This window comes from Acartia tonsa, chromosome 4 (assembly GCF_053477335.1).
Source record: "Acartia tonsa isolate MP-2025a chromosome 4, ASM5347733v1, whole genome shotgun sequence".
Taxonomy (NCBI): domain Eukaryota; kingdom Metazoa; phylum Arthropoda; class Copepoda; order Calanoida; family Acartiidae; genus Acartia; species Acartia tonsa.
In genome coordinates this window covers 26097878-26125510 of record NC_137263.1, presented here as the reverse complement: position 1 = coordinate 26125510, position 27633 = coordinate 26097878, and the positions used below count along the sequence as shown (strand labels likewise).

At 33.4% G+C, this 27633-nt stretch overlaps 8 protein-coding genes across 16 annotated transcripts; all 8 read right to left on the bottom strand.

Moving 5' to 3' along the window:
• Positions 1 to 172: 172 nt before the first annotated feature.
• Positions 173 to 5943, bottom strand: LOC145316578 (methionine aminopeptidase 1D, mitochondrial-like). Its single transcript, XM_080157187.1, has 10 exons — positions 5806 to 5943; positions 4924 to 4983; positions 3899 to 3978; positions 3484 to 3578; positions 3106 to 3145; positions 2708 to 2818; positions 2347 to 2446; positions 1434 to 1551; positions 900 to 1060; positions 173 to 311 (listed from the first exon to the last, which is right to left on the bottom strand). The coding sequence occupies exons 1-10, from the start codon at positions 5939 to 5941 to the stop codon at positions 283 to 285; spliced, it is 930 nt and encodes a 309-aa protein (XP_080013313.1). The 5' UTR covers positions 5942 to 5943; the 3' UTR covers positions 173 to 282.
• Positions 5944 to 5947: 4 nt separating this feature from the next.
• Positions 5948 to 7640, bottom strand: LOC145316581 (serine/arginine-rich splicing factor 2-like). Its single transcript, XM_080157190.1, has 3 exons — positions 7490 to 7640; positions 6977 to 7063; positions 5948 to 6621 (listed from the first exon to the last, which is right to left on the bottom strand). Exons 1-3 carry the CDS (start codon positions 7627 to 7629, stop codon positions 6369 to 6371), a joined length of 480 nt encoding a protein of 159 aa, XP_080013316.1. The 5' UTR covers positions 7630 to 7640; the 3' UTR covers positions 5948 to 6368.
• A 2-nt stretch (positions 7641 to 7642) lies between these two features.
• Positions 7643 to 8708, bottom strand: Polr2K (DNA-directed RNA polymerases I, II, and III subunit Rpb12). The gene is made up of 2 exons (XM_080157191.1): positions 8611 to 8708; positions 7643 to 7802 (listed from the first exon to the last, which is right to left on the bottom strand). The coding sequence occupies exons 1-2, from the start codon at positions 8676 to 8678 to the stop codon at positions 7697 to 7699; spliced, it is 174 nt and encodes a 57-aa protein (XP_080013317.1). The 5' UTR covers positions 8679 to 8708; the 3' UTR covers positions 7643 to 7696.
• On the bottom strand, positions 8692 to 13206 carry hpo (serine/threonine-protein kinase hippo). Its single transcript, XM_080157176.1, has 7 exons — positions 13012 to 13206; positions 11919 to 12678; positions 11597 to 11685; positions 11306 to 11481; positions 10600 to 10970; positions 10102 to 10245; positions 8692 to 9737 (listed from the first exon to the last, which is right to left on the bottom strand). Exons 1-7 carry the CDS (start codon positions 13204 to 13206, stop codon positions 9622 to 9624), a joined length of 1851 nt encoding a protein of 616 aa, XP_080013302.1. The 3' UTR covers positions 8692 to 9621.
• On the bottom strand, positions 13184 to 14493 carry LOC145316579 (acyl-CoA-binding domain-containing protein 6-like). The gene is made up of 2 exons (XM_080157188.1): positions 14267 to 14493; positions 13184 to 13870 (listed from the first exon to the last, which is right to left on the bottom strand). Exons 1-2 carry the CDS (start codon positions 14491 to 14493, stop codon positions 13399 to 13401), a joined length of 699 nt encoding a protein of 232 aa, XP_080013314.1. The 3' UTR covers positions 13184 to 13398.
• Positions 14494 to 14510: 17 nt separating this feature from the next.
• On the bottom strand, positions 14511 to 16097 carry LOC145316577 (histone-arginine methyltransferase METTL23-like). Its single transcript, XM_080157186.1, has 2 exons — positions 15567 to 16097; positions 14511 to 15023 (listed from the first exon to the last, which is right to left on the bottom strand). Exons 1-2 carry the CDS (start codon positions 16017 to 16019, stop codon positions 14511 to 14513), a joined length of 966 nt encoding a protein of 321 aa, XP_080013312.1. The 5' UTR covers positions 16020 to 16097.
• On the bottom strand, positions 16056 to 21778 carry LOC145316580 (peroxiredoxin-like). Its single transcript, XM_080157189.1, has 6 exons — positions 21693 to 21778; positions 21242 to 21475; positions 17376 to 17540; positions 17091 to 17182; positions 16563 to 16654; positions 16056 to 16363 (listed from the first exon to the last, which is right to left on the bottom strand). The coding sequence occupies exons 1-6, from the start codon at positions 21765 to 21767 to the stop codon at positions 16329 to 16331; spliced, it is 693 nt and encodes a 230-aa protein (XP_080013315.1). The 5' UTR covers positions 21768 to 21778; the 3' UTR covers positions 16056 to 16328.
• On the bottom strand, positions 21769 to 24984 carry Grasp65 (Golgi reassembly-stacking protein 2). 9 transcript variants are annotated; one of them, XM_080157180.1, is made up of 3 exons: positions 22635 to 24984; positions 22240 to 22301; positions 21769 to 22096 (listed from the first exon to the last, which is right to left on the bottom strand). In XM_080157180.1, the coding sequence occupies exon 1, from the start codon at positions 23987 to 23989 to the stop codon at positions 22865 to 22867; it is 1125 nt and encodes a 374-aa protein (XP_080013306.1). In that variant the 5' UTR covers positions 23990 to 24984; the 3' UTR covers positions 21769 to 22096; positions 22240 to 22301; positions 22635 to 22864. The 9 variants fall into 9 exon arrangements, with proteins under 9 accessions (XP_080013306.1, XP_080013307.1, XP_080013308.1 ...); XM_080157181.1 differs by having other exon boundaries at positions 21769 to 22055; XM_080157182.1 differs by having other exon boundaries at positions 21769 to 21937.
• Positions 24985 to 27633: the final 2649 nt, after the last annotated feature.

Genomic DNA, 27633 nt, shown 5'->3' with positions numbered 1-27633 from the left:
TTACTTCTTAGTATATAATTATTCTCAAATAACTTTATAAAAGAAAAGTTCCAGTTTCTTAATAAAAATGTAATATTTTAACCTAGACAGCGATAAAAAATTTCTAAACTTGATAATTTAATAAGCAAAGTACAGTTAAATTATCAATCATACAGGCAGATTTAATTTATGATTACATATTCAGAAAACTTTTATTGAAACATTTTCAAATTTAGTTAACAATAATAATAAAAATAATAATAAATACATAGAAATTTTAAAGAACAAAATTTTGATTATTATTCAAACTGTAAGCGCCTCATATCCATCGTCTGAAATAAAAAGAGTTTTTAAGGCAAAAAGTACAAATTGTACCCAAGTTTTCATCAATCTCTTCTTGAGCCATCTTATTACTAAAAATATATCTATTAAGACCTACGGACCCAGTGAGTATTCAAGTTGATCCCCAGTGTTAGAAAAACATACTCAAAGTCTATCATTAAAAAATATTTCTTTAGATAAAAACTTGTATGACCCAAAGTCAGCGAAGACAGACCGACGGACCAAGTGAGTTATATAGAAGATGCTCAGTGGTCAGGAGATTTTTGTTAAGATTGTAGGTTTTGAATAGTTTTTGAATAGTTACCCAATAAATTGCATTTACCATAGAACTTGAATGTGCCAAGAGGCATTGCAGATAGGCCAACAGACTATGTAAGTTATATACTGGATTCTCAATGGTATGATGAATCTTCACCAAAAAATCATCCGTCAATATTGCATTGCAGCTAAGAAATTCATATTTCCCACAATACCATATTCCTCTAGACGGAACCACGGACATGAATTTGTATTATAGAGTAGGTAGGTAGTTATTCTACAAAAAAAAATCTGCATTTTGATAAGAATAAAATTTTTACCAGTTATGAGTATTGTGTGTTCAAACTGTGCAGATCTGGAATTATCCTTGGTGACAGCTGTCCAGCCATCCCTGAGAATCTGGAGGCTGGAGGTTCCTTCTGACACAGCCGGCTCCACGGTAAATACCATTCCGGGGCTCATCATACCAGGATAATCATTTCTAAAGTTTAGCCAAGATTTTATCAAGGGCAAGAAGTCGCTTTTCAATCAAAATGTCTTATTTTGATTTTTATAAACCTTATCTTGCTTTTGTTCTACATACAAACAACCATCCTTTTTGTTCAACAGGCTGTGTCTAGAAATCATTAATGTATTTGAAAAAAGGTGAACGTGTTTATGTGCCAAGGAATCTTCACTACTTCTAAATAAACGTCTTTCCCAGGACATCGAATGATAGGAACAATTTTCAACAACATAGTTCTTAAGTGGTTAAGGCCTAGGATAGACTTTTAAAATATTGATACAAAACAATCGAAGTTGATGATTTTTTCAATGTGTATAATTTTTCTTAAGGATCATTAAATTTTTTTTACCTGCAATGATAAATATCAGGAGGTCCATGGAAGTATGACCCAATACCATGTCCAGTAAAGGCAGGCACACCAGAAAACTCCGTGGTCATTAAAAATTCTTCTATGGCCTTACCAATTCCTTAAACATAATATTTTGAAAATGATCATATAAAAAATTTCATTAAAACATACACATTTTCCCAATAAAACAAGTATATTTTTTAAAATAACGCCGCACTAAGCTTTTAAAAGAGAATAGGGTGTTATGACTAGTCCGAATTTATTGTAATTATACCCATAGGCAGCGTGTCGGAGCCGTATAATTTTGATGCGGCTCCGGCTCCTACCTTAAAAATAATATATTAATTTTTGTTCACTATTGAATTTGATAAAATAAAATAAATAACATAAAATATTTTGCTTTTATTTGATTAAAGCTATATAAAAGTAGAAGGATGTGTCTATTTGTTAAGTAACAATAGTTTTTCAGTTTATTATATGGAAATAGACCGTTGCCAAATTATAATATTACTTTAAAAAATCATTTTTAGCTAATCTGGAGCCGGAGCCGTTTTTAACGAAAAATACGGAGCCGTTTTTAACGAAAAATACGGATCCGGCTCCGGCTCCACCAAAAATGTTGCTGCTCCCGGCTCCCAGCTCCGGCTCCGAAACGCTGCCCATAGGGAATTGTACCCAGGTACTACCATGCGGTAGATCACATTTAATCTTAGCGGTATTACAATTTAACTGTAATAAACCTTCTACAAATCCAACCTAACCCAAAATGATTTATCTTATGGATATTTTGTGATTTAGTTGCCATGCCATGAGTACGGTATATTTCTATGTCTACAGTTAAGTCCTGTAACAAATTAAAGATTTTAGCGCTTTTTCTTGAATACCATACGCTTGATAAAATATCTGAACTTACCAGAGAATGGTTTACCAGGTCCACAATGGTCAAGCCCAACTTGTAAACTTTGCTGGGACACCTCAATAAGGCGCTTACCACTAGCATCCACGTCTCCAACCTGGTGATATAAACTTTTAGTAATAACTGGTAAGGATTTTTGTCTGATCTAAGAAAATTTTGGTCACAAAACATTGTCCTTTCAGGGAAACTTTATAACAGTCCTGGTGTGGTTTTAGGCTATTTTTCTTACTTCATTGCTATCCCCTAGTTGAATCAACTAGTCTTTTATAAATTGAAAAATTATCTATCTACGTAATTTTTGTGCTTTATAGTGCATTTATGTATTTTTAAATCTACTAAAACAAGTTAAATTGTGTACCATATAAGTAAAGGAGCAGTCACCATGAACATTTTCTCTATATACAGTAACATCAACATTAACAATGTCTCCATTCTCCAGAGGTCTATCATCTGGGATACCATGACATATCTAAGTTAATATGTATCATTAGTTTTTCAGGGACTTTGTTTGTGTTAAAAATTATTGGCTTTGCCTTCAAAATGAACTTTCGTCTAGCCTAACCTAACTAAAATTACTTTATAATTATATAATCCTTAAATAAATATTTTTGAAATACTACTCATTTCAAACATTAAGTTAAGGGCGTATGGGTGTAGGGAGAGGGACTTTTCGGAAAAAAAATGCTGTTATATGCAAATACATATTCAAGAACTACATGTATATTTTTAAATCTATTTGATAAGAAACTTACTCACACAGTTATTCACTGAAGTACAAACAGACTTGGGAAACTTTCTAAAACATAAATAAAATATTTTTGTCAAAACCTTTCATTAGATACCTATGTTTACATTGAACTAAAGTTATATAAAAATGTATACATACATCCTATTAAACAAAGTACGAAGGTTTTTTTTTGTCGGAAGCTAAAGATTTCATAAACTACTAAGCTGATAAAGTTTGCCTTTAAAGAGAAGCTTCACATAGGTCACGGGATGGTTTTAGGCTACATTAATTTTAGATTTAATCCTTGGGATGGTTTAAGGCTATTTTATGTCTTCCACTTTGAATACAGATCCCCCTAGATGCTAGGGGAGCATCATATCCGCTAGTATAGAATTAACTATTATTACCTGTAATTTAATGGAGACGGATAGGCTCCAGCATCAAAAGATAATTGTGTTACTAATTTATCAATTTCATCGGTTGTCACTCCAGGCTTTATCAACTAAATAAACACGTTTAATTAAAGTAATAACAAAACCACTCCCCTCTCCTTATTTCAATTTATTTTAAAATAAGAAGGGGGGCGGGGAAAAGCACCAAAGAAAATGGTGTATATTATTTCCAAATTTCATGACAATGGGTTTAATCTAAATTAAATTAATTCTTTAGGTATGTCATTTAATCACATTAACAGTTAAATATTCACTTAAGTCTTAAAATTATTTCCAGTATGACTTCGAAACCGAATTAAAACCGGTTCTCAGCCATTCTGAAAAATCATGTGTTGATTTTATAATACGATGCGCTAAATAACTATTATACCTCTTGACATTGATTAAGGATAGATTTAGCTAGTTTACAAGTTCTTCGCAATCTCGCAATTTCTTCCTCAGATTTTATATCTAAAAATTGAGTTGATTCAATCAAGAAAAAAATTAACTCAAATAATTCAGGAAACTTGAATATTGTTTCAGGCCTAGGCCAAAAGATAATAAATTGGGGGGGGGGGGTGGGGGGGGGGATAGGCTTTGTCTTAGGAGTGAGAGGATAGGTTATTTGGCAAAAAGTTTTGGGATGAAGTTTCCTAATATTTAAAAAAAAAAAAAAATTGATTCGGCCTCCAGGTTCAGTTGCTGCAGGCCTCCAGGTGGTCTCTGGAGAGGAAATTTTTTTTTTAAATTTAGTTTTAAGAGTTAAAGGTCAACTTATAAAACAAAATATGCAAATAACATTCAAAAAGATGCATATTTTCATTAATTTTATCCAGGTTATTTCAAGTCAATTTTAATATAGTGTTTTTTTGTCTCAGATAAAAGTTCTTTTTTTAAATCAGACTTTCTAGAATTTAAGTTGAACCCGCAGGATTAAGATTACCATAATAAATATTGGATGTTTTCATTGGAGGATTTTTTTTCATTGTTAATATTGTAAAATATTAAAGAAATTTGAAGAATTTTTCGTTTTGTTAGAAAGTTTTAAAAAGAAATTGAAATCTGAAAACATTGAGAAACTAATTTTAATTATTGGAATCGCTAAAACTTATTAGGTATTAATCCTATTATATGAAGTAAGCTTTTTTTGTCTGTAGCGAAGGATCTCGCTAACCGCTCAACTGATATGGTTCTTTTTTACACTGTAGCTTCACATAGGTTTAAGGAAGGTTTATAATTATTTAGGGGTAGGGTATCTCACACTATCAGAGAAATCGCATCTAAATAAATCCACCCCCCCCCCCCACCCGAAATTCTCTCAAGTGTCCCTAGAGGCCTCTAGGGGGTGTAGTCACTAGTGTTTTGAATGTAGCAGAAACATTAGGTATTTCAATATTACGTTATGAGAAAACTTACCAATACTGTATTGTTGTGATGGTTTCCCAGTCATGTAATAAGGAGGACATTTCACGTGCTCTTATTTCATTAATTGCTAGGTTAAATCGAACATTGAGAGAAAATAGTTTTTCTGCTTTTCATTTACCTATATGATAGCCTCTAAAATGAAACAAACCTATCAAAATATTAAATATAGAATTGTCATGTAGACCTTTCAAAACAGATTAATTCAGACACAACAGTAATAATACCAAGCTTCCTAAATGCACATGAAAAACTACAGAACAAAACAAGCCACACAGCCTTATGTGTTAGATAAAAACCCTTGATAAGCCGCCATACCACTTAAACTTTAAAAAATTTAATTTGCCGATTATACCTAATAAGGAGGGTAAAAACCAAGTTAGTCGTCCCATGTAAAAAAAAGCTTTCTGATATGGTATTGATCTCATAAACAAACAGAAAAACTAGGCAATAAATTGAAAAGGATCCATAACATCATGAAATTGGCAAATTAAACTAATTTAGGAATATTATCCTATATTGCATAAGAATTGGTATCTAAAATAATTCTATCAAATGTCAATTTAGAGCAGGTAATAATGTATAAAAACAGTCACAAAAAAAATATTGTATAAAGTTATTGCAAGTTAAATATGTATCCGACACTGCTTTCTCAGAGGTAATTTCACCTCAGATTTTTTGTTGTTGACATATATTGATTAATGAATGCTGAATTAGGTACCTAGGTACCGCAAGAAGTTTTTGGGTAACACCAATGAGAACAAAATAACGTTGTAAAAAAACGGCCATCAGGGATCCTTTTCGAAAACTAAAAAGTTAAAGGTATTGATGTAATACCAAAATCTGGTTGACAAAAAAATCCGCAAGCAATAATGCCTGGAATAGATTTATAATGTATTTGTGGGGAGACTCTGCCTGGATACACCACTGAATAATTTAATTTTGTCTCCTTAATATTCATTTTTAAGAATGAGTAAAGACTCCTGCGCATAGATTGCAACATTGTGTCCATCTGAAACTAAATATTCAGTTAGAAAAAAAGAACACAGTTTTATTTAGATTGATAATAACAAAATTGTTAATTTTTATTTTCAAAGAAATAGGTACAACAAAATGATTTAGGTAAGACGAGTAGAATGTTAAAAATTGAGTTCGTATTCTTTTCATTAGTAAAAAACACTTTTATTCACATTAATTTACTTCCTTTTAAAAGCTAACAAACGGCGAGGGTTAACAATAATATCTTGGAAAAGGATGTTGATAAAAAAGCGTTTATTTCTGTATAACAGGTATCTTTTTTCTTTATTTATTGGCTGATTTTAGGTAGGTAGATTTTGTAGTTTATTTCTCCATCAAGAATTGTATTCCAGAGTGCATTGAAAACAGGGATTGTTCTTGTGAAGAAAGGATAAGGAAGTGTTTTTTCTGTTTCCAGAAAATTAGGATCTCGCCCGGCTGTTGGATCTACTTCTGTTAGACCTCGATCTTGACCTGGACCTTCTTCTGTCATGTGACCTGTCTCTGGACCGTGACCTGTCCCTGTATCTATCCCTGGAGCGAGACCGTCTGCGTGATCTAGATCTATCTCTCCCCCCGCCTCTACGCCCCCCTCCTCTTCTGTTGTTGAAGTCTTCTCTCTCTGTTTTTCTGTTCTTTGCAAACTGTACTCTCAGGTCTCTACCGTCGAACTTTCTGAAAAAAAAAATCAAGAAAAAATCAAGAAACTTAATAGGTATCTACTCTGGACTTTTTAAAAAATTATCTCATATGGGCGAAACTGTTGTCCATTACACTAACGTCAGGCCCAACAACCAAGGATAACTAGGGAGTCAATCACTTGTTAAGGAGTGCTTATACTTTTTAACATAAAAAAATAATACCTATGATAACCGGCTTGAAAATATAACTTTACCCCCCATTCCCCTCTCCTGACCATAGAGGATATATTTAACAATATCTGAGGACAATATTAGCAACATAAATTGACGAAATAAATTCCTCTGTCACAATATCCACATATTCTATACCATTGATAACCGCAACCTACCTGCCGTTCATTTCGTCGAGTGCATCTTCTGCATCCCGTTTGTGATAAAATCTAACAAAAGCAAAGCCTCGTGAATCCCCGCTTCGCCTGAACAAATATATCGTGTACAGATATATAACACATGGAAAAAAAATTGTATATAAGATAAAAATTTTCTTTAAAAACTAAGTATAACAAAGAATGTTAACATCGGTAAATACAAATGTACAAATATTGAAATAAACAGAAGGTGGCGTCGTGGCTCGGTGGTAGCACACTAAGCTACGGTCGTTAGATTTCGAATTCAAATCACCATATATTGGCTGGAATTTCTCATTCCTAATAAAGTCACGAAACTTCCCCATGTCGACTTGATTTGGGACACCTATCATATTCTGTGAGGGTTAGGTAATAATGATTGAACGTGGAGCTTGGGTCTAATCCCTAAGAAACTATGGCTAATAAACAAATTAAAACAATAATAAATATTCGCTTTTGTAATACCTACATTTTTTATATTCAAAATGACCTTACCCATCTTTTGGAATGTAGATATCTCCTATTTTTCCGTATTTTCCAAACAATGAGTCCAAATCATCTTTGACGGTTCTGTAGGATATATTATCTACTTTCAAAGTGTAGAGCTCCCCTATATCCGTCGGACGGTTAGACATTTTTGCACTTCTATCTGAAAAGGAAAAAAATACAGGTACATGGCAAAGCAGGAGAGGGGTTAAATATCTATCGGGCATCAAAAACAATGAGACGTTTTGTTCTTTTCTTGTACATGATTCTGTATCCACATTCACGGCAACGAATGGCATCCTTTGGTCGTATCTCGTTCTCACTAAAAAAAATTTATCATAGGCATTTTAAGAAATAAGAAATGTAGGAATTAATAAAAATAGGACAACTTAAATAATGAAACCAATTGACAAAAACTCTCAGTGATGTTTTTACGACAGAAATACACAGTACATTATGTGCCTACCTATTATGTTAAACTTAATTTTTGTTATGCGAGTCATAAATGAAGAATATACCTAGTTAGATAAGACTGATTAAAACAATAATGAGACTAACTTATAAGTTACATTCCATATAATTTGGTAGATTTCCTAACAGAAAGAGAAACTAGGTGTATTTTAAATTTTTTTGTTGGTAAATATATTTATAAATGGTAGTAAATTCATGGTCAATTAAATTAATTGCTTTACTAAAGTCATGAAAATTAAAGGATTCAATAATAATTAATGTAGGGTGGTTTTATGAAAACTTTATTAGGACAACTTGTAAATAATTAAATAATAAGTAAGTTTATTTTTCTCTTCATGAATAAGCGTGAGCTATGGGATGAAATTTGAACTTAATTTTCTCAAAAAATGATTTTGCTGGATTTTCTGGCTGCCAGAAATGAACCTTACACTTAATTTTTGAATTAATGAACTGTTGTAGGCTAATTTTGGATGGAGATAAAATACGAAATAAAACCTACTTCTCAAACTAAAACAGTTTAGACTTTAAAAAATAATTTTTGATCATTCAAACATATGGTAGGGAATAGCTAAAAATTAATATATGTCCTCAACAGAAAAAAAACCTGCTCTTCCTCGAGTCTACATCACAATCTATTGTAGTAAGCTATCCATACACACCCGTGACATTCACCACAAATATAGATCATGGGAGTCTTCACCACAGCCGCATCTTTATCTCCATCCATCTTGTTAGTCTAGTTTTCTGAAACAATCCTTCATTTACTATTAGGTAAAATCAATGTGGAAATTGTATCAACTGCGGTACAATAAAGCAGCTGATACAGATTGGCTGCTCTACTCCACGACAATTAATTCAATTTCCTTTCTTTAATAATTAGATTTTTAAGCTTTGACTAGCTTGGTATAATTAATTTTATTTTTAACAATCTATTGCAATGATCACATAGTTTTATCTGTTTTAATTATATTTAACATAATCAAGACATTCTAAAATCTCATTAATGACATTTAAGTTTTTTTCTATCAATTATGAAATTATTTCTTAATACTGCATCAAATGATATCGGCAAATTAATTCAAAGCATCATTTATTTTGTTTTATATCTATCATCATATGTTATTAATTATGAAAAGGCTAAGGTGATTATAAGCAAGGCAATATTTAAATAGCAAGTTATTTTTGTCTTGTATTCACAACCTATAAGGAACTGATATCTATAAAAAATATAGAAAACCAGAAAAGAAGGAAGAAAGGAAGAGATAAATGGAATATAACCTGAACTCCTAAATTAGAAACAAGTAATATTTTATAACTTAAAAATCCATTTATCTATTCCTGTTTATCTGATCTGACTTAACAATAAACTAGCAGGTTAAAATATTTAAAAGACTATCAAATAAATATTTCTTTATGTTATAATAACAAGCACATTTTAAACAAAATACTCTTATTAATCTTTTAAACTAAACGTTTTTAATGTAGTTACATTAAACAAATTGATTTTGTTTATTTTAAAACTATTCAAATGCCTATTAATTTTTAAACTAGTTATTTCTGATGGCCTGTTAGTTGCCAAATTGCTATGAAACATGTTGATTATTAAACTATATGTGAAATTAAAGCTTTACAGTATACAAGTAACGAAATAAGGTAGGGTATATTAAATTTTAGAAATTTTGTTGTCTTTTTCTTTTTTGATCCATGGCATCTAGAATAGGTTGTCTCTTGGCGTTATATCTTCGTCTGAGATCTTCTATTTCCTTCTCCATTTCAGAGTCTAGCCCTAAAATATGTAATTGTAGATATTTTTATGTATTGAAAATTGAAGACGCAACCCCCCCACAAAAAAATGAAAAACGGATATGGGTTCACTCAAATTATAATTGCTGACAATAGATCTATATTGTCAAATCGGATACAATAACACTTTCTAACGAATAAATGACCAGATTGTTCCTCCAATGTTTTACTATTGACCCAATTTAATAAATATAAATATAGATCTTCTATATATACATAGCTGACCAACATAAATACAATTGGTTCCTATGGTAAACAAACTAAACTAGAATGCCCGAAAGTTTTAAAGATTTTAATCACTAAGACATGCATTACAACTTTATTAAATAAGGAAAAAACTATTTTACCTCCCATTCTCATAGTGAGCTCCTGGTAGGACAAATACTTCAAGAAATGAAAATCTCCCTCGTTAATGGATCTGTGAAATTTGTCTGAACTGAGAGGATTTAGCGGATGCTGCTGGCCCAAGCCTGAGGTTGATAAGTTCTGGCCTACACACAAACAAAATAAGACGATTAGATCCACTAGCAAAAAGGCTAAAGAACGTCAAAGCTTTTATTTAAACAAGGGGGGGGGGGGTGATAAACTATTGTACTTCCAAAAATTTGGATAACGTCCCTTTACCCCCCCCCCCCCTTTACTTGGACGTCCCTAACAGGGCTATCAAAATATATGACCAAATATTATTTGATTAGTATCATAATCAAAATAGGTTTTAGAAAATTTTACAAAAAAATCCTATTAAATACTGAGCACTTGGTATTTGCTCTTCAAATCACAAATTCTCTCCTATTAAGAAGTTTTTTATTTACCAGGCCCCGGTACCTCTTAATGATGATACACACCTGCGATTTGTTGAAGCTGTCTTTGTAAGTTATGCTTACTAAAATTATTTAAATCATGCGAAGAGCTTGGTGATGTGTCGACAGCTGGTTTCTCCACAGTCTTCTGACTCATCGCAGCCTGCTGCTGTTGCTGTTGTTGTTGTAGTTGATGTTGCTGCAGCTGCTGATTTTGCATTTGCTCCCCGCCACCTTTAGTTTCTTCTTGCGGAGCTGACTTTATGTTTGTTTTTTCTTTCTTATCAAAGTGCTGTAGGAATTCTGGTCTGTATTTTGATCCCCCGGGTGCAGTATCATATTGTTTCATAGTGCTGTCCTCCTCCTCATCATTGATGACCATGGTACCAACATTAGATTCCAGCTCACTTATGGTTCTAAAAAACAAAATTAAAATAGCACAATTAGTAATACTGTCTCCTAGCAGGACAGCAGGACCGAATAGTTAATAATTTTCAATAGATTTTAGTACTGATCCTTTATTGGTCTTTGAATATTGGAAAACATACCTCTTCACTACATCAAGAAACCTAAAAGGGGCTAAACCAAAAAATATGTATAAGAAAATAAAATCGAACTATTATTGACAGTGAAGATTTGACTTTAAACTTAACCTACAACAATTCACCCTCCCCAACCTTATTTTTTGCCAGCTTCAAATGACAATATTTCCCTCAACTTTTTCGTTGCAAAATATTAGGTAATATCTTACTTTGCGTGTGCCGAGCCTGGGCCTGTGTCATGCTTAACCATTGTTCCAGCTGCAGAGTCATATTGCACCATAGTCCCGTCATACTTGAGCTCATTGGTCTTGTAGTTGACAAAGGTTCCGTCAGCATTGCTCACCAGAGTACCCTGATCTCCAGGCAACATTGTACCACTGTCAACCTGATCAGGAAAACTAAATAACTACTAATTCCCCTGTCATCTACCGAAACATTTCTTACTTTAAGTTAATTGATTTTTTAAAAATCCAGCTTCATAGTTAAAACTGAAAACTTACATTATCTGAAGAATCTTCATTGGGATTATTTCTGATCTGAGCCGCCTCTTGGATCATTGGTTGCAATATCTGGCACGATTTGGAATTAGCTAAAAATAAATATCAATTAAGTGTGGGTAAGTGATTTATTTACTTATTTTCTTGGTTTTATGTTTTATGCCCTTATATAGTTTTTACCTTAGTTTTGACCTAAACCCCATCCCCTCCCTTCAAAGTTAAAGACTGCGAGGTTCAGAAGTTAAAAGGATAAGTAGGAAACACACAGACTGATGGAAATGTATTATGCATTGTTAGTTTTGATAAATAAAGTAAAAAAAATTACCTATAAAATCAGAATGTAATAATTCACTGGCAGTTGCCCGACTTTCCGGACTTTTAACCAAGCACCTGGACACAAAATCAATAAACTGTGGAGACCAAAGTTCACTGTCACGAAATGTTGGCGGAGGTTTTGTTGGGATCATAAATATTGCTCTCATGGGGTGAATATCCCCGTATGGAGGCTTGCCCTCCGCCATCTCAAGGGCGGTGATACCCAAGCTCCAGATATCGGCCACACAATCGTAGCCAATCTCCTGAATGACCTCGGGCGCCATCCAGAAGGGTGTTCCTATCACAGTGTTTCTCTTGGCCATGGTGTCTGTGAGCTGACCAGCCACGCCAAAGTCGGCCAGCTTGGCGTGACCTTCGTTATTGAGCAATATGTTGCCAGCCTTTATGTCACGGTGAATTTTCTTGCGCAGATGCAAGTATTCCAAACCTTTCAGTGTATCACAGAGAATGGTTCCTATTTCTTCTTCAGTCAAGGTTTTCTTGCGAAGGCGCATTATATCTGAAACTGACCCTGCCCCACAATACTCCATCACAATCCACAAGTCTGTATTTTTAAAGTAGGATCCATAATATTTAACAACATACGGAGAATCACATTGCTGCATGATTGAAATCTCTTTGATAATCTCCTGTAAGTCTGTATCAACTGGAACTTGTTTGATGGCGAGTATTTGTTTGGAGTCCTTGTGCAGAGCTTTGAACACCGAGCCATAACTTCCTTCTCCAAGTTTGCTTATGATGTCAAAAACCTGTAATAAAATTATTGGTACATTAATATTATAGCTTTCTCATTATTTTTCAACCAACAGACTTGTCATAAACTAAAAAAAGTGTATTGTTTTTTTTGATTATTAAAACGACATTTAATAATTTTAGCAGAAGCGACGGTTTTTACACCGTTCCTTTACAGCCAAAAATTAAACTTGAACACAACTTCATAGACTAGAGTGTATTCACTCATGTATGAGATGTCACCTTCCCGCACCAACCCAACTAAACTGAAGTGTCGCGTCCTACTTCTTGACTTTTAAGCTCTAAACACTTTAACAATGGCTACACACACACAAATAATGCTGAGGTACCTCTTCTGGTTGTCTTGTCAACGATGCTTCGTCCAGCATCTCAAGTCTGGAGCCCTTGTCATGTTCCTCTCCATGCAGGCCATCAACGCCAGGACCACCTCCCAGCATTCCAAGTCGTGAGGACGGTTCGTTCTCCATCCCACTCTCATTGGACATTATCAAGTCATTAGGATTTTCTGAAAGATTTTTAAGCATGAATCAATTTCAGTCGATCAAGGCAGATGCAAATTGTTCAGTTTCATTAGGTACAATATCATAGACATCAATATTTATTTTTGAAAAATTGAAAAATATAAATGGCACTCTGAATCAGAAGCAACAAAAGAAGAGTGTAAAGTATAAAATTTATTATCATGGAATTTTGATTTAAGCAAAACATAAGTACTATCAACTCTTTATAAAACTATCAAAAATATCTTTAATACTATGATCAGTGTCTGAATTATTGGGAAGACAGTCATCAAAATCTGCAATACAAGGATCAGCTCCAAGTTCCAACAGTACCTGGACAACCTGCTTGTGGCCGCAGCTGGCGGCATAGTGCAGCGGTGTCTGTCCCTCCTCATCCTGACCATTTATCACTGTTGGGTTGACACTGTGAAGAAAAGTGACAACATCAACATGTCCTCTATCAGAGGCCCAATGGATTAATGTAAGTCCATCCTCATCTTTTTCCATAATGTTATCAGCAGTCACAAGAATTTTTAGCTTGTCCGTGTTTCCCTCCTTGACCCAGTCCCAGATTGTTTTATCCTTGTCTGAAAGGGATTCTTCCTGTTGTGGGCAGGATACACTAATCCATCCAGAGGTTGGGTCTTTGCACTCTTCCCCTCGCCAGTCTGGTACAATGTCATCTAATCTAGGCAAACAAAATGTTCATTACTTTATCGTACTTTTTAAGTGTTCTTCTTTGATATAAAGTCAGACACGGACAGTGTAAAGTTACCCGTAAAACCAAGTGCAGTCATTTAGAAAAATCATAGAAAGCTAAATAATTCATATGAAGCTTCCAAAAATAGGAAGCTCAACTGAAATTAGTATGAAAAACATAAGACTCGAAACTTTACATTATTACTTCGGAATGTTAAACTATCTAAAATTGTAAATAAAATACGTTATATTAGGTTTACTGGATCTCCACATTAATCTTGATTAGGTATCTTATTGTTGGCTTATTATTTCTTCACTAATGAGAAGGAAATTAATGTAACAAAATATTATTCCAAAATTCAAATTAAATTCAAAGTTAACCTACCTTTCAACATATTCAGATTTAGCTGTTTCTGGCGCTAAATCTCCGAGATCAAACCAAGCTTGCCACTTACTCTTCTCTGTTAACTGATAGAATGCTGGTTTTTCTGTCTTGCAAACTCCCTCGGTGGCAATTTTAAATCTTCCATAAAAATAAAGAAGATCAACCTTCTCAAACTTGCCAGAGTTGGCTCTGATAAAGTTGCAGGCATTATCAAATTCAGACTCCATTTTCTTTTATAAATGGTTTATTTTTTCCAAATATGCAACAGAAAAATTTGATGGTTACCCGTCAGGTCAGCCTCATTGATGCCTGTTCCCTTGAGAAAGTTTTTGGGTTGTTGTACGGAGCACAAGAGGTTCCAGCGAAGCAACAGTGATTCTATGCTCCAATCTGCCGCTCTCTCCTGAACAGAACACACAAACTTTGCTCCAGGATTATTATCCAGCAGCCAGCTTACTGTGACAATAAGAGGTTCAAACACTTCGGGATCAAAGAAGAGATCAGATCCGATGACAAAATCAATGCTATCACGGAGTTTGAGAGTGGAAGACGTAAAACGGCCCCAGGTCAAAGGCTGAACTGTCACTTTCTCAGAAAGACTGTTTAACTGGACACCTTCTTCACAGTTTTGTATACAATGAGATAGGCGTAGAGAGTCTGTCAGGATGACCTTATCAGCACCAAGCTTAGCTGCTAAAAGTCCAGGTAAAGCTGTTCCAGCCCCAAGTTCTATTATTCGCTTTCCAACAAATTGATCCTAAATAAAATAAATATGTTAAACACGCTAATTTATTTTTGTGCATATGCTTTTTGAGTAGTTTATTCCTAGATTTTTTATAGAGCAACAACATGTAAACTTTTATAATAATCACAATACAAAATTAAGAGCCGAAAATTGAAAACTTTAATTTCACCGCGATCTTGTCATAAAGAAAGTGAAATAGCATTGTATCTTCTGGTGACTGACATACAGGCGTACCCAAATCATGAAGTATATGCCATGGAGGGAGGTGACATTGGGATGTATAATACACTGGTACCCAAAGTTAATAACCACACTATCTTATCGTTGCCTCGTTTTTGTGGTATTTTCATTGAATTCTCATTGGTTGGTGCCAAACTAACAGTGTCCTAACTATTCAACCAATAATCTTAATTAATAGAAGAGGTAATTTGGTTAATAATTAGAGGGGATGTACATCTATAGTGGGGATCGTCCATTGTCTTATCCCTTAAGATCCTTCAGTACATAAGCTTCATAAAGTTAAACTCATAAAATTTTTAAATAGAATAATATTACCTGATTTAGCCAGATATACCAGGCTAAGACAGGAGCGGATGGCCAGATATAAAGGCCATAGCTGGCGGCCAGCTGTTCAGGTATAGTCACTTCAACCGGTTCCCTGTCCTGGTCTGGCACACAGACACCTTCACTATTTCTCACAAAGGGATGAAAAATAAATTTTTTCTTTCTAAATTTCGGCTTTTTAAATTGAAAATCCTCATCAGAAGGTAAGGCACTCTCAACTCTGGCTGGTTGTATCTTTTTTACAGGAGATTTTTGTGGAGAACGACAAATATTTTCATCGTCGCTAAGGTCGTCATGGAAACTGGAGTTTAAAGATTTACTTGTAGAATTATTGTCGGCTGAACAGGAAGCTTCGTCAGAATCCTTCTCTCCCTCCGCGGTGTGTAATTTATTATTGACTAGAATATCTCTTACTTCTTTACATTTCTCTCCTTTATCATCCATTGGATGAATATAAAGTTCTACTCTGCATCTTAATGATTATCTGAAATATATATCAATTAAGTCTATACAGAAGAAATAGTATAATCATCCCTTATGATAAGAATAAAGACTAGGTACATGTATAAAGATACAAAATTGAATCATAAAATTATTAGAATCGAATAATCATTAATTCCTATAATCCTTTCAAAATCAAATAATGTAGGAGGAGGCAGAATGTAGAATTATCCCCAAAATTGCATAAAAGCACCAATAAACAACAGGCAAGCTTCGACTATATTCACTTGCATGTGACTTAGATCACAATGTTTAGTTGACTTTGTCAAAATATTCCAGAGAGCCCTAAAATATTACCAGATGTTATTTATATTCTTTAAATTTATTTTTCCTAAAGATAATCATTTAAGTAATTTTAGTTCAGTAACATTTTCTTGACATAGTCATATGTAAAAGTAGTTTTATACAGGTATTTAACGAGTTTGATAGGTGTATACATTTAAAGATTATTGTTCTTCAAATTAAATAATATTCTGGCAATTTCCTTAGGGTCTGGTTTAATGGTTGGAGAATCAGGAGTCCAATTGGCAGGACAAACTTCTCCATGCTTTTCAACAAATTGGAACGCTTTGATGAGCCTTAAATAATATACAAATATTAAAGAAATCAAATTTTCAAGATTTAATATTTTTCTTTTGTCAGATACGCTCCTAGTGAAATCTTAAAGATGGGTTTGGAATGGCCAGAGGGGCTACTCAGTACTTATCTCTTTTTTTTTATAAAGTGTTTTAAAAGAAACAAGGGATGTATACTACAGAAATGTTAATTTTCCAAATAAAAATTATACTTTATTTTATATCAAAAAAGGATGACATCATTCGTGAGTGGCTAAGTAAGAGCAGCCAGATGAAAGAAAATTCTGGGATTATAAGTCGATACTCATTGTTCCACGAAACATCTACCTTCAGTAACAACTGGGGAAATCATATCAATAAAATTTTATCTTTTATTGATTTGGCATAATTGTACAATGTGCTTAATTTTGAAGAAAATACCTTCATCAAAATAGTTTACCTGAGAGTTTCATCGACACTTCTTCCAACAGGAAGGTCATTAATTGACATCTGTCTGACAACTCCTTGGGGATCAATAATAAACAGACCTCTGTCATGTTACAAGTTTTTATACCTACATCTTTTATTTATGATTCCACATATTCGGGTTTGTAGAATATAAACATCATAATAATACCAAAAGAAAGCAATATAGAGAATTTTTTGTTATTTAGTAAGTGCCATTTACCTTTATTTAAATAATTTCGCTTTTGAAAATGAAATGAAAATATATTAAAACTTTCCTAAGAGCAATGCCGGCTTCTTCGATAAGAACGCCATAATCTCTGGAGATATTCTTGTTAAAATCTGCTACAAGAGGATAGTTAAGACCGCCGAGACCACCTTGCTTTCTGGGAGTATTGATCCAGGCCAGGTGAGAAAAGTGAGAGTCAGTGGAGATACCAAGTACCTAGGCAATATTTCGATTGTTAGTCTTATAATCTTTAAATATAAAGCTTTATAACATCAAACAAGGTAAAAATAAATAAGGGGGGGGGGGCGTAATGACATTTATTCGTAATCCGTGAGCAAAATGGTCTAAAAATTTAGCTAGACCCTTCAAACTTGGTATATAAGCCTAGTCCTATAGGTATTACATCTAAATGGCAAAAAAATCCAAAATTTTTTATTTTAAGGTTAGGTTAGGTAAGAAAAACCCTGCGGAAATGGGGTTTTTAGGCTTTTTTTGGTTTATTTTGATTTGGAAACTTACCTTAAATTGTTTTTTAACTTAAATACACTGTATCTATTCATATGGACATTATTTAAGATGATTCAGCAAGTCGGGGACCGACCCCAGAGGGCTAGGTGGGTGGCCCGCAGGGGTTAAGTGCATTTTTCCCAATACATATGTTGTGATACATCTAATTATAGGTTTTTTAGGTCAAGGAACTCAAATTTAGAGCTAAAATAAGCATTAGACTAATCTGAAGCTAGCCCCAGCGGGCTAGGTTGGTGGCCCGCAGGGGTTAAGTTCATTTTTTCTAATATATATCTTGTTATATATCAAAATATAGGTTTTTTAGGTCAAGAAACTCAAATTCTGAGCGAAAATTAGCATTAGACTAACCTGAAGCTAACCTCCCCGGGCTAGGTTGGTTTTCTGCAGGACTTAAGAGCATTTACCTAACCTAACCTAGAAACTTAATTATAATTTTACTTGGATTTTTTCAATAAACTTTGTCTATTAATAAGGACTTTATTTAAGATAATCCAACAAGTCGGGAACCGACCCCATCGGGCTAGGTTGGTGGCCCGCAGGGGTTAAGTGCATTTTTTCCAACATATATCTTGTAATATATCAAAATATAGGTTTTTTAGGTCAAGAAACTCAAGTTCTGAGCGAAAATTAGCATTGGACTAACCTGAAGCTAACCCCCCCCGGGCTAGGTTGGTTTTACAGGTTTTTTTGCTTGTATAAACTGGGTCTATTAATGAGGACTTTATTTAAAATGATCCAGAAAGTCGAGTACCGACTTATCTGAAGCTAGCCCCAGAGGGCTAGGTGGCTGGCCTGCAGGGGTTTAGTGCATTATTTTCCAAAATACATCTTGTGATATATCAAAATATAGGTTTTTAAGGTCAAGAACTTAAATTCAGAGCTAAAATAAGCATTAGAATAATCTTAAGCTTACCCAAGTGGGCTAGTTGGGTTGCCCACAGGGCTTAAGTGCATTTTACCTAACCTAACCTAGAAACTTACATTTAATATTATTTCTTTAGGTTTTGTTTCTCAAATAAACTGTCCATTCATGAGGATCTTATTTCAGATGATCCAGCAAGTCGAAGACCGACCCCAGCGGGCTAGTTGGGTAGCCTGCAGGGGTTAAATGCATTTTTCAGAAAAAGTATGTGTTATCATACATCAAATTATAGGTTTTTTAGGTCAAGAAACTCAAATTTACAGCTAATAAAAGTATCAGACTAATCTGAAGCTAGCCCGAGCGGGCTAGGTGGGATGCCTGCAAGTCTTAAGTGCATTTTACCTAACCTAACCTGGAATAAACTGTGTCTATTTATTATTTAAGATGATCAAGCAAGTCAGCGACCGACCCCAGCAGGCTAGGTGGGTGGCCCGCCAGGGTTAAGTGCATTTTCAAAAAGTATGTGCTGTCATACATAAAATTAAAGGTTTTTTTAGGTCCAGAAATTAAAATTTAGAGCTAATAATAGAATCAGACTAATTTGAAGCTAGCCCCTGCGGGCTAGGTGGGTTGCCTGCAAGGCTTAAATGCATTTTACCAAACCTAACCTAGAATATTACTTTTTTGAAGGTTATTTAATTGAATAAACTGTTCATGAGAACATTATTTAAGAGGATCCAGCAAGTCGGGGACTGACCCAGGCGGGCTAGGTTTTACATAGATACACAGTGTTTAGTCCTAAAGCCATCATTTAAAAGATTCTTCATACAGGAGGCTGACTCAAGGAGGTCCCCAACTTGCTGGATCATCTAAAATAATGTCCTCATTCATAGACACAGTTCATTCAAGGAAAAAACCAAAAAATAAGTCAAGTTTCTAGGTTAGGTTAGGTAAAATGCACTTAAGCCCTGCAGAAGATCTACCTAGCCCACAGGGGTTAGCTTCAGGTAAGTCTTATGCTAATTTTAGCTCTGAATTTGAGTTTCTTGACCTTAAAAACCTATATTTTGATATATAACAAGATGTATATTGGAAAATAATGCACTTAACCCCTACGGGCCACCGCCCTAGCCCGCTGGGGCTAGCTTCAGATTAGTCTTATGCTAATTCTAGCTCTGAATTTGAGTTAACTGACCTAAAAAACTTATAATTAGATGTATCACAGCATATATATTGGGAAAAATGCACTTAACCCCTGCGGGCCACCAACCTAGCCCGCTGGGGTCAGTCCCCGACTTGCTGGATTATCTTAAATAAATTCCTCAATAATAGACAAAGTTTATTCAAGAAAAAATATGTAAAAATATAAGTAAGTTTCTAGGTTAGGTTAGGTAAATGCTCTTAAGCCCTGCAGAAAACCAACCTAGCCCGGGGGGGTTAGCTTCAGGTTAGTCTAATGCTAATTTTCGCTCAGAATTTGAGTTTCTTGACCTAAAAAACCTATATTTTGATATATTACAAGATATATATTGGAAAAAATGCACTTAACCCCTGCGGGCCACCAACCTAGCCCGCTGGGGTCGGTTCCCGACTTGTTGGATTATCTTAAATAAAGTCCTCATTAATAGACAAAGTTTATTAAAAAAAACCAAGTAAAATTATAAGGAAGTTTCTAGGTTAGGTTAGGTAAATGCTCTTAAGTCCTGCAGAAAACCAACCTAGCCCGGGGGGGTTAGCTTCAGGTTAGTCTAATGCTAATTTTCGCTCAGAATTTGAGTTTCTTGACCTAAAAAACCTATATTTTGATATATAACAAGATATATATTAGAAAAAATGAACTTAACCCCTGCGGGCCACCAACCTAGCCCGCTGGGGCTAGCTTCAGATTAGTCTAATGCTTATTTTAGCTCTAAATTTGAGTTCCTTGACCTAAAAAACCTATAATTAGATGTATCACAACATATGTATTGGGAAAAATGCACTTAACCCCTGCGGGCCACCCACCTAGCCCTCTGGGGTCGGTCCCCGACTTGCTGAATCATCTTAAATAATGTCCTTATGAATAGATACAGTGTATTTAAGTTAAAACCCTAAGAAAAAACAATTTAAGGTAAGTTTCCACATCAAAATAGATCAAAAAAGCCTAAAAACCCCATTTCCGCAGGGTTTTTCTTACCTAACCTAACCTTAAAATAAAAAATTTTGGATTTTTTTGCCATTTAGATGTAATACCTATAGGACTAGGCTTATATACCAAGTTTGAAGGGTCTAGCTAAATATTTAGACCATTTTGCTCACGGATTACGAATAAATGTCATTACGCCCCCCCCCCCCCTTACAAAGGAAGAGCATTTATATTAGTAGTCAAATGAGTTTTAACACTTCTATAAATAATCCATTAATAATATTCTAAATAAGGTGACAAAGTACCTATAGGTCAAGCATTTGCAGTAATGTATTTCAATAACATGAGTAGACAAAATAATCTTTTTTTATGTATACTCTACTTTCTTGAAAAAAAGATTACCTCGCATCCTAGATCAGAAAACTCTTTAATTCTGTCAGAGAAGGCAATAATTTCAGTAGGGCAGACAAATGTAAAGTCCAGAGGATAAAAGTACACGACAACATATTTTCCCTTGTAGTCAGACAATGACACCTCCTTGAACTGACCATTTACAACAGCCTGAGCTGTAAAGGCGGGAGCTGGCTTTTGTACTTGGGCTTGCAATAATTTTCCACTAGTGCTCAGACTTCTGGCCTAAAACATAGTAGATATTACAAAAGGTGTTATTTTTTGTGTTAATTCTAAATAAGGATTTATCAGATCGACAAACTTGCCATTTAAATGTCCTCGTCGAACATAGAAGACGTAGTTGAAATTAAAAACTTTATATTCATACAAAGTCATTGAAAATTTGTTTATATAATAATTCTAATGGGATTAGTATGAAGTCAATAAGAAATAGGATGCTTACAGCAATATTAGAGCTTCTTAGAAGATTAGAAGTCAAGATAGCTCCACTTCTTAAAGATCTGACAATAGAAGACATCTTTTATTCTGAAAATAAACGGCAAAAGTTAACTAAAAGTGCATAAGACAAACACATAAAGAATACAACCAATCAATTTTACCATTAGGATAGAATCCTTTTTATAACATTAGCCAATAGTATAAAAAGATATAAAAACAGAAACACGTAATAAAGATTAAAACCTCAACCTAAAATAAATAAATATTTTTTATAATAACAATCATATAAATAAAATTAACAGGATATGCTAGGATAAAGAACAAAGTTATTTTATATTTAATCCCTTTATGATTTAATAAGCCAGGACTTTTCATTTGTATGCAAATTTTATTTTTGTTCAACTATAGCTAAAATATTACAAATAAGCTTATTTGGACTGTTAAAAAATGTAAAAGTGCGAATAAATAATTAAGATATGAAAAAGAAATCATAATTGCTAAAAAAGAAGACAGAAAATGCAAATAATTTAGATAAATTTTGTATCACTTACTAAAAAACTAGAAATACGTGATTTTTAACTAGAACAGACATATTTAGCATAGTTTAAAAGGTCTGTACGCAAGAAAGAGAGCAAATAATTAAAGCACTTTTGGTCTATATACTATTAATTATTGAATATATTCTGTAAAATGTATTTTTTTTATGAAAATCTAAAATTAGTTATAAAAGTAAATCGACAAATGCATACAAAATAATTAGGTAGTATGTGATCAATTTTTTTTTACGAATAAAGGGTGGCACTTAGTAAAAACATAAACAGTGAGATTTTATATATTTATATTTTTTTTACACATTTTAGTTAACAAAACGTTTATGCTTTTACGATAATAATAAAAAGTGTTTGAGATAACTACTGTAAGATATGCAGATTATTTGCTCTCGTACGTGCATAGTCCTTTGGGGGAAATATTTTACATGTGTTAAACTATAATATAACCTATGTATTTAGTAGATATCAATGATACAAAATGATAGTTTTATATTGCAGATACTTGCATGAAATGCGTTATTTTAGAATTAAAATACTGCACATATATTTTCCTTTTACTAAACAGTTGTAATTGATAATCAACAGGATAAGTTAAATACAAAAAATCTGGGGTGGCCCCTTGTATTTAAGAGCTGGTAGTGGCCATAACAGGGGCAGGGACTGTATTGAAACTTGACATTACAGAGGCCATTTCTGTCGCCGGGGGAACAGGTGATGGGTTTAGCCCAGGGTTAGCTGAAATACTTGTTGTCGATAACACTTGCTGCAGTGTTTCTATTCCTGCTACAGACTCATTCTGTGGTTGAGCTACCTGCTCAGTACTAACAGGAACGGGAGAGGCAGCAGGAATTGGTAAAGCATCTGGAGATGTAGTTAAAATTGGAGATACAGAAGCTTCAGAAGGAGCCGGACTTGTAGCTGCAGATGTTACAATTTCCGATCCTACTATTCCAGTACCAAAGAGGGGAATATTAGGTGCCAAAGGCTTGTTTATGTCTATCACAACCGGTTTTTCATCTTTCAGTAAAGGTTCTGTTTGACTGGCCTCCTTGCCTGCCTCTCCTATGTCAGGTGTTGTGACAGTTGCAGTAGGTGCCCCTAAGGCATCACTTCCAGGCGGAGGAGCATACATATCTCCCAATGGAATACGATGTAAATATCCATACCCAATACCACATCCTAGGGAACCTTCTCCACCCCAGGCACCGTTCGGTGTGATTGTGACCTCTCTGCAATGATCTGTCTCAGTGTTGTAGACATACAGTTTTAATGGACGTCCTTCGTGGGCTTCAATAAGAGAAAACAAATCTTCACTCTCATGAAGAATGCTGTCAGCTCCAATAATGTAGTCAGAATAGGCTCTTAAACCAGCTGCTTCTGCCGGACTTTTGGGATGAACATCCAAAATATGCCATACATTTTCATTGGCACCTTCAAATGAACAGAATCTTATAGATACACCAAGTAGACCTTGGCCACCCCAGAGCGTGCTTGGAGTGATGAAAACCTCCCTCACAGTTTGACTTTTACTGCTATAGATAGTCATAGATATCTCCTTTTCAATATTAGCCTTTAATAGATGTTTTAGGGTATCGTTGTCATGATCTAGACGAGTGTTCCCGATAGCAACAATAAAGTCAAAGAAGGCTTCTAGGCCAGCTTTTTGTCCCGGGGAAGCATCTTGAACACGCAGGACATGATAACCCTCGGTGCCTCCACCCGGAACCTCAACACTATGACTTCCCCCCATTGCTGATCTGAAAAAGAAAAAGAAGTTATTTGATCTGGAATATATCTTGTAATAAATGAAAAATTATTGAAATATATTTGTATTAAAACTTAAAATAATATATCCTTACATCTTTGTTATCCTATGATATCATATGTGATACCGATAAAGAGTGTCCAATAATGTAAATTAATGGTCAACGCCCTACGCTCTGGCAAGGAAAAACAGTTACAGTCCTTCTATAATAGACTTTGCATTTGGTTGACAAATTCTGTCGCAATTTGTCTTAAAATAATCACGTAACCTTCCCTGAGATGTCCATTGGTTATAAGGAAGGTGAATTAAAGGAAATTAGGATCCTACTTATCATGTAAATATAGGTATATAATCATGTGCTTTCCTTCATTTATGCTCCTCATTCGGTTGAAAGTGCCATTATTTAGGTTGGGTTAATATGAAACACCTAATATTAAAACTCTAGGCCACGAGAATTGCGGAGTAGGCTAGTAAATATAACATTGATTACAATCAGCTGCACACGAAGCTTACGAATCTAAGATTGGCCACGGGATTCTCACTTTCAATCTCCCCGTGTACATTTGAATCCTAACTTCAGAGAATCAAGGCTACATAATACATATGATATTATATGTATGTCTATTTAATACCGGTTTCATTAAAATATTAAAACTACCTATATATAAATAATAATCCCAAGCAAACATTAAAAGCAACATAACAACAAACTAGTTTTCCTAAGAACAAGGAAATAGTGCAAAAACTGTTTAACATTTTTTATATATATGTTATGAGTTAACTAAACATCAAAAAGTAAACTCAATTTTTTATATATTGGTAAGTTTAATATTAATTATACATAGAAAACCTACTATGGATAGATATTATAAAATTTAAATTAAAAAGACATGGATTTTTTTACAACTATTTTCTTAATTTTTTATTTTTAAAACAACTTTTTTATTTGACTCAAATCAGATTATCTCCTGTATCACCCCCATACCATTTTTATTTTTGCCCCGTTGTCGAAGTCATGGAAAAAATATAATTAGACAAAATTTCCCATACAAAATTGATATTTACAAATTTTAACTTTACCAAACTATAAATTTCAGTTAAATTAAAAAAAAACGTTTTGGATAATCTGACTGCACAAAAGTGATGATGTGTGTGCAAATTTATTCTAAATCTAAAATGTCAAATCTTGGCAGGAAAATTTTACAGGAGAAATTTTGATTTAACTAGTCGTCATTGCTCTAGAATGCCGCGGAAAATACTAAAATAAAATTTTTGCCAAGTTCATTTTCAATATTTGCGCAATTAATTTTCAAATATTATCATTGAGAAAAGAATTAAATCCTATTTGTCTTGCCTAAGGCTTTCTACATGCGGAAAAATGAAATCCCAATAAAATTAGTTTTAATTTTTTGAAAATATAAAATGAATACGTCTTCAACCACAAAAATATCAAGGGCTAAATATATCAAAAAAAGATTTAAATTTAAAAAAAATATTCATGCGTTACTAAAAGAAATATTCCTTAGTTTACGATAATGTAGAAAATTAGAAATTGAAATAAATAAAATCTCAGGGTGTTTTTTTTATCTTTGATTAGAAGTATTTTACTAGTTGAGAGTGACTTAATCTAGTGAATTGAAATAATAATCATTAATAATAATTATTTTTCTATTTATTTCAAGGAAAAAGAGATATCGTGTGAATTTCCTTATTTGTAATCTGTAAATTGATTGTAAACAAATCCTAAATGTAAAATCAGCTGATTTTCATTTTTTATTCGTACTATGTTTATATGCTTATACTACAAGAGATTGTACCTAGTGTACGTCTCTATTTACTCAGGGAAAAGTACAAACTAGCTGAACTTGCCAGCTGGCAGCTAGTATTTAACGTACTCTTACTATCCCTCCCTTTTTCTAGTTACAACAATATTCATATTCAAACCTATTAAAAATATTAAGATGGATTTATTATGAGGTTACCTATCAATTTAGTGAAACCTAATTTGTGAAACTTAATTTAATGTTACTTGTTCTACTCTAACTTGTTGATATTTGTTCATTATCTATATATAGTTTATGAAAACCTTCAATCTTCATAATTAGTATATTCTCTTGGTACTCTATTTTTTCCTTAAAAAAGATACCTTTTTGGCATTAGAAAGTTATATATAAAATGATAAACCACCAGATCATACACGTTAGTATCAAGAGGCTCTATAAATATTCAAAGGATGAGGTAGTGGCAGTATAATAGCAAAAAAAACCCTGCTTGTGCTTACTCTTGAACATAAATTAAAAAAAGATTAAATCTTCCCAGGAGGAGTGCTTTGTGAAATTGTCCTAAAATTCTTAACCATATCTTTTTAGTGGTTGACAAGAAACTTTATTAATCTATACGTGAGGGATATTACCTATTCCACCTAAGTTTTAAACACAAGAAATTGATTTTTTTGATCCAAATTAATTTCATAATACTATTTCTGACTAATTTTGATTATTTTTATCTCTTTATTATCACTTTTCTTTGTAAACATGATTGATACGTTATTTCTGACTAAATCAAAGTTTGAAAATAACAATAATATTGAAGATTAATGATCAAAACAAATTTAACTGTATTGCAACTACTAAATAAGGTTGAGGTTTTGTTCTATTGTCAATGAAAGTCACTATTATGAAATAATCCAGCCTTAAGGACCAATAAATTTTCCCTCTAGGCAAAACGTATTTACCAATTGAGCTAAGACTACTTTCATTAGGTACCTATCATTTATTATTTTTGTCAATTAGCTTGATCTGAAAAAGTTACTGCACATGGAATTATATTATTTGTCTTAAAATCTAGATGTAATTTTATTGTTTTAAATATTTATGTGTATTTGTTATTGATAAAAAAAAAGATTTTTAGCATAGATGACCGAATACTATATAATAACACATAAGATTTTATCTTTTCAAAGGTCTCCTAGCTGCTGATCGATGAAATTAAGTCATAGTTATTACAGGAGTACAATTTAAAGTCTTGATGCTTTCGAACCTACATACCTACCTAGTAAAACATTAAAAATCATTTGTGATGTGTGGTTAAAAATTTAAAAAAAACACTTTAAATTTCAAACAACAAATTTATTCAAACTCAATGTTTTGGTATTACTGTGCCACTTGTGGTTTCTCCTTGTTAGTAGCGAAGCCACTCTATAACTCGAAATGTCCGTCCGTCCGTCTGAGACAGAATAGGGGAAACGTGATTTTCTCGGCTCCTCTAAAAGATAGAATGCTGAAACTTTTGACAACATTCCCAATATTAAGGAGCACAATTAACTATAAAACAACCATGAGGGTCAGACTGCCTTTTGGCAGGTTTTAGGCTATTTTTGTATTTTTCACATTTTCCTCCATATCTTTGGTGTTTAAGGTCCGATTTCCAAATTTTTTTCAGTTACAGATATCAAAATTAAATTTCCTGTTGTTTAAAGAAAACAACCATGACGGTCAGACTGCCTTTTTGCAGGTTTTTGGCTATTTTTAAATTTTTCACTTATTTTTTTATATCTCTGATGTATATTGTATATAGTCTGATTTTCCAAATTTCTTAAGTTAAGGATATTAAAATTAAATTTTCTGTCG

What these genes read in the sequence shown, in the direction of transcription:
- LOC145316578 (XM_080157187.1), bottom strand. Translation starts at nt 5,941, where the DNA reads ATGGACACAATGTTGCAATCTATGCGCAGGAGTCTTTACTCATTCTTA. An exon ending in ACTGCTCCTTTACTTATATG is followed by an intron (nt 2,447 to 2,707) that starts GTACACAATTTA and finishes TTATATCACCAG; the next exon opens with GTTGGAGACGTGGATGCTAG. An exon ending in ACACACAATACTCATAACTG is followed by an intron (nt 312 to 899) that starts GTAAAAATTTTA and finishes TTTTTATTTCAG; the next exon opens with ACGATGGATATGAGGCGCTT.
- LOC145316581 (XM_080157190.1), bottom strand. Translation starts at nt 7,629, where the DNA reads ATGTCTAACCGTCCGACGGATATAGGGGAGCTCTACACTTTGAAAGTA. An exon ending in ATCTACATTCCAAAAGATGG is followed by an intron (nt 7,064 to 7,489) that starts GTAAGGTCATTT and finishes ATATTTGTTCAG; the next exon opens with GCGAAGCGGGGATTCACGAG. An exon ending in CTCGACGAAATGAACGGCAG is followed by an intron (nt 6,622 to 6,976) that starts GTAGGTTGCGGT and finishes TTTTTTTTTCAG; the next exon opens with AAAGTTCGACGGTAGAGACC.
- Polr2K (XM_080157191.1), bottom strand. Translation starts at nt 8,678, where the DNA reads ATGGATGGAGATAAAGATGCGGCTGTGGTGAAGACTCCCATGATCTAT. An exon ending in ATTTGTGGTGAATGTCACGG is followed by an intron (nt 7,803 to 8,610) that starts GTGTGTATGGAT and finishes AATTTTTTTTAG; the next exon opens with TGAGAACGAGATACGACCAA.
- hpo (XM_080157176.1), bottom strand. Translation starts at nt 13,206, where the DNA reads ATGCTTAAAAATCTTTCAGAAAATCCTAATGACTTGATAATGTCCAAT. An exon ending in CCAGGCTCGGCACACGCAAA is followed by an intron (nt 10,971 to 11,305) that starts GTAAGATATTAC and finishes TTTGTTTTTTAG; the next exon opens with AACCATAAGTGAGCTGGAAT. An exon ending in ACAGCTTCAACAAATCGCAG is followed by an intron (nt 10,246 to 10,599) that starts GTGTGTATCATC and finishes GTTTGTGTGTAG; the next exon opens with GCCAGAACTTATCAACCTCA.
- LOC145316579 (XM_080157188.1), bottom strand. Translation starts at nt 14,493, where the DNA reads ATGGAGTCTGAATTTGATAATGCCTGCAACTTTATCAGAGCCAACTCT. An exon ending in AAATCTGAATATGTTGAAAG is followed by an intron (nt 13,871 to 14,266) that starts GTAGGTTAACTT and finishes TTGTTTGCCTAG; the next exon opens with ATTAGATGACATTGTACCAG.
- LOC145316577 (XM_080157186.1), bottom strand. Translation starts at nt 16,019, where the DNA reads ATGGATGATAAAGGAGAGAAATGTAAAGAAGTAAGAGATATTCTAGTC. An exon ending in GGTATATCTGGCTAAATCAG is followed by an intron (nt 15,024 to 15,566) that starts GTAATATTATTC and finishes TATTTTATTTAG; the next exon opens with GATCAATTTGTTGGAAAGCG.
- LOC145316580 (XM_080157189.1), bottom strand. Translation starts at nt 21,767, where the DNA reads ATGTCTTCTATTGTCAGATCTTTAAGAAGTGGAGCTATCTTGACTTCT. An exon ending in TTTCTGATCTAGGATGCGAG is followed by an intron (nt 17,541 to 21,241) that starts GTAATCTTTTTT and finishes AATATTGCCTAG; the next exon opens with GTACTTGGTATCTCCACTGA. An exon ending in AGTGTCGATGAAACTCTCAG is followed by an intron (nt 16,655 to 17,090) that starts GTAAACTATTTT and finishes ATATTATTTAAG; the next exon opens with GCTCATCAAAGCGTTCCAAT.
- Grasp65 (XM_080157177.1), bottom strand. Translation starts at nt 23,989, where the DNA reads ATGGGGGGAAGTCATAGTGTTGAGGTTCCGGGTGGAGGCACCGAGGGT.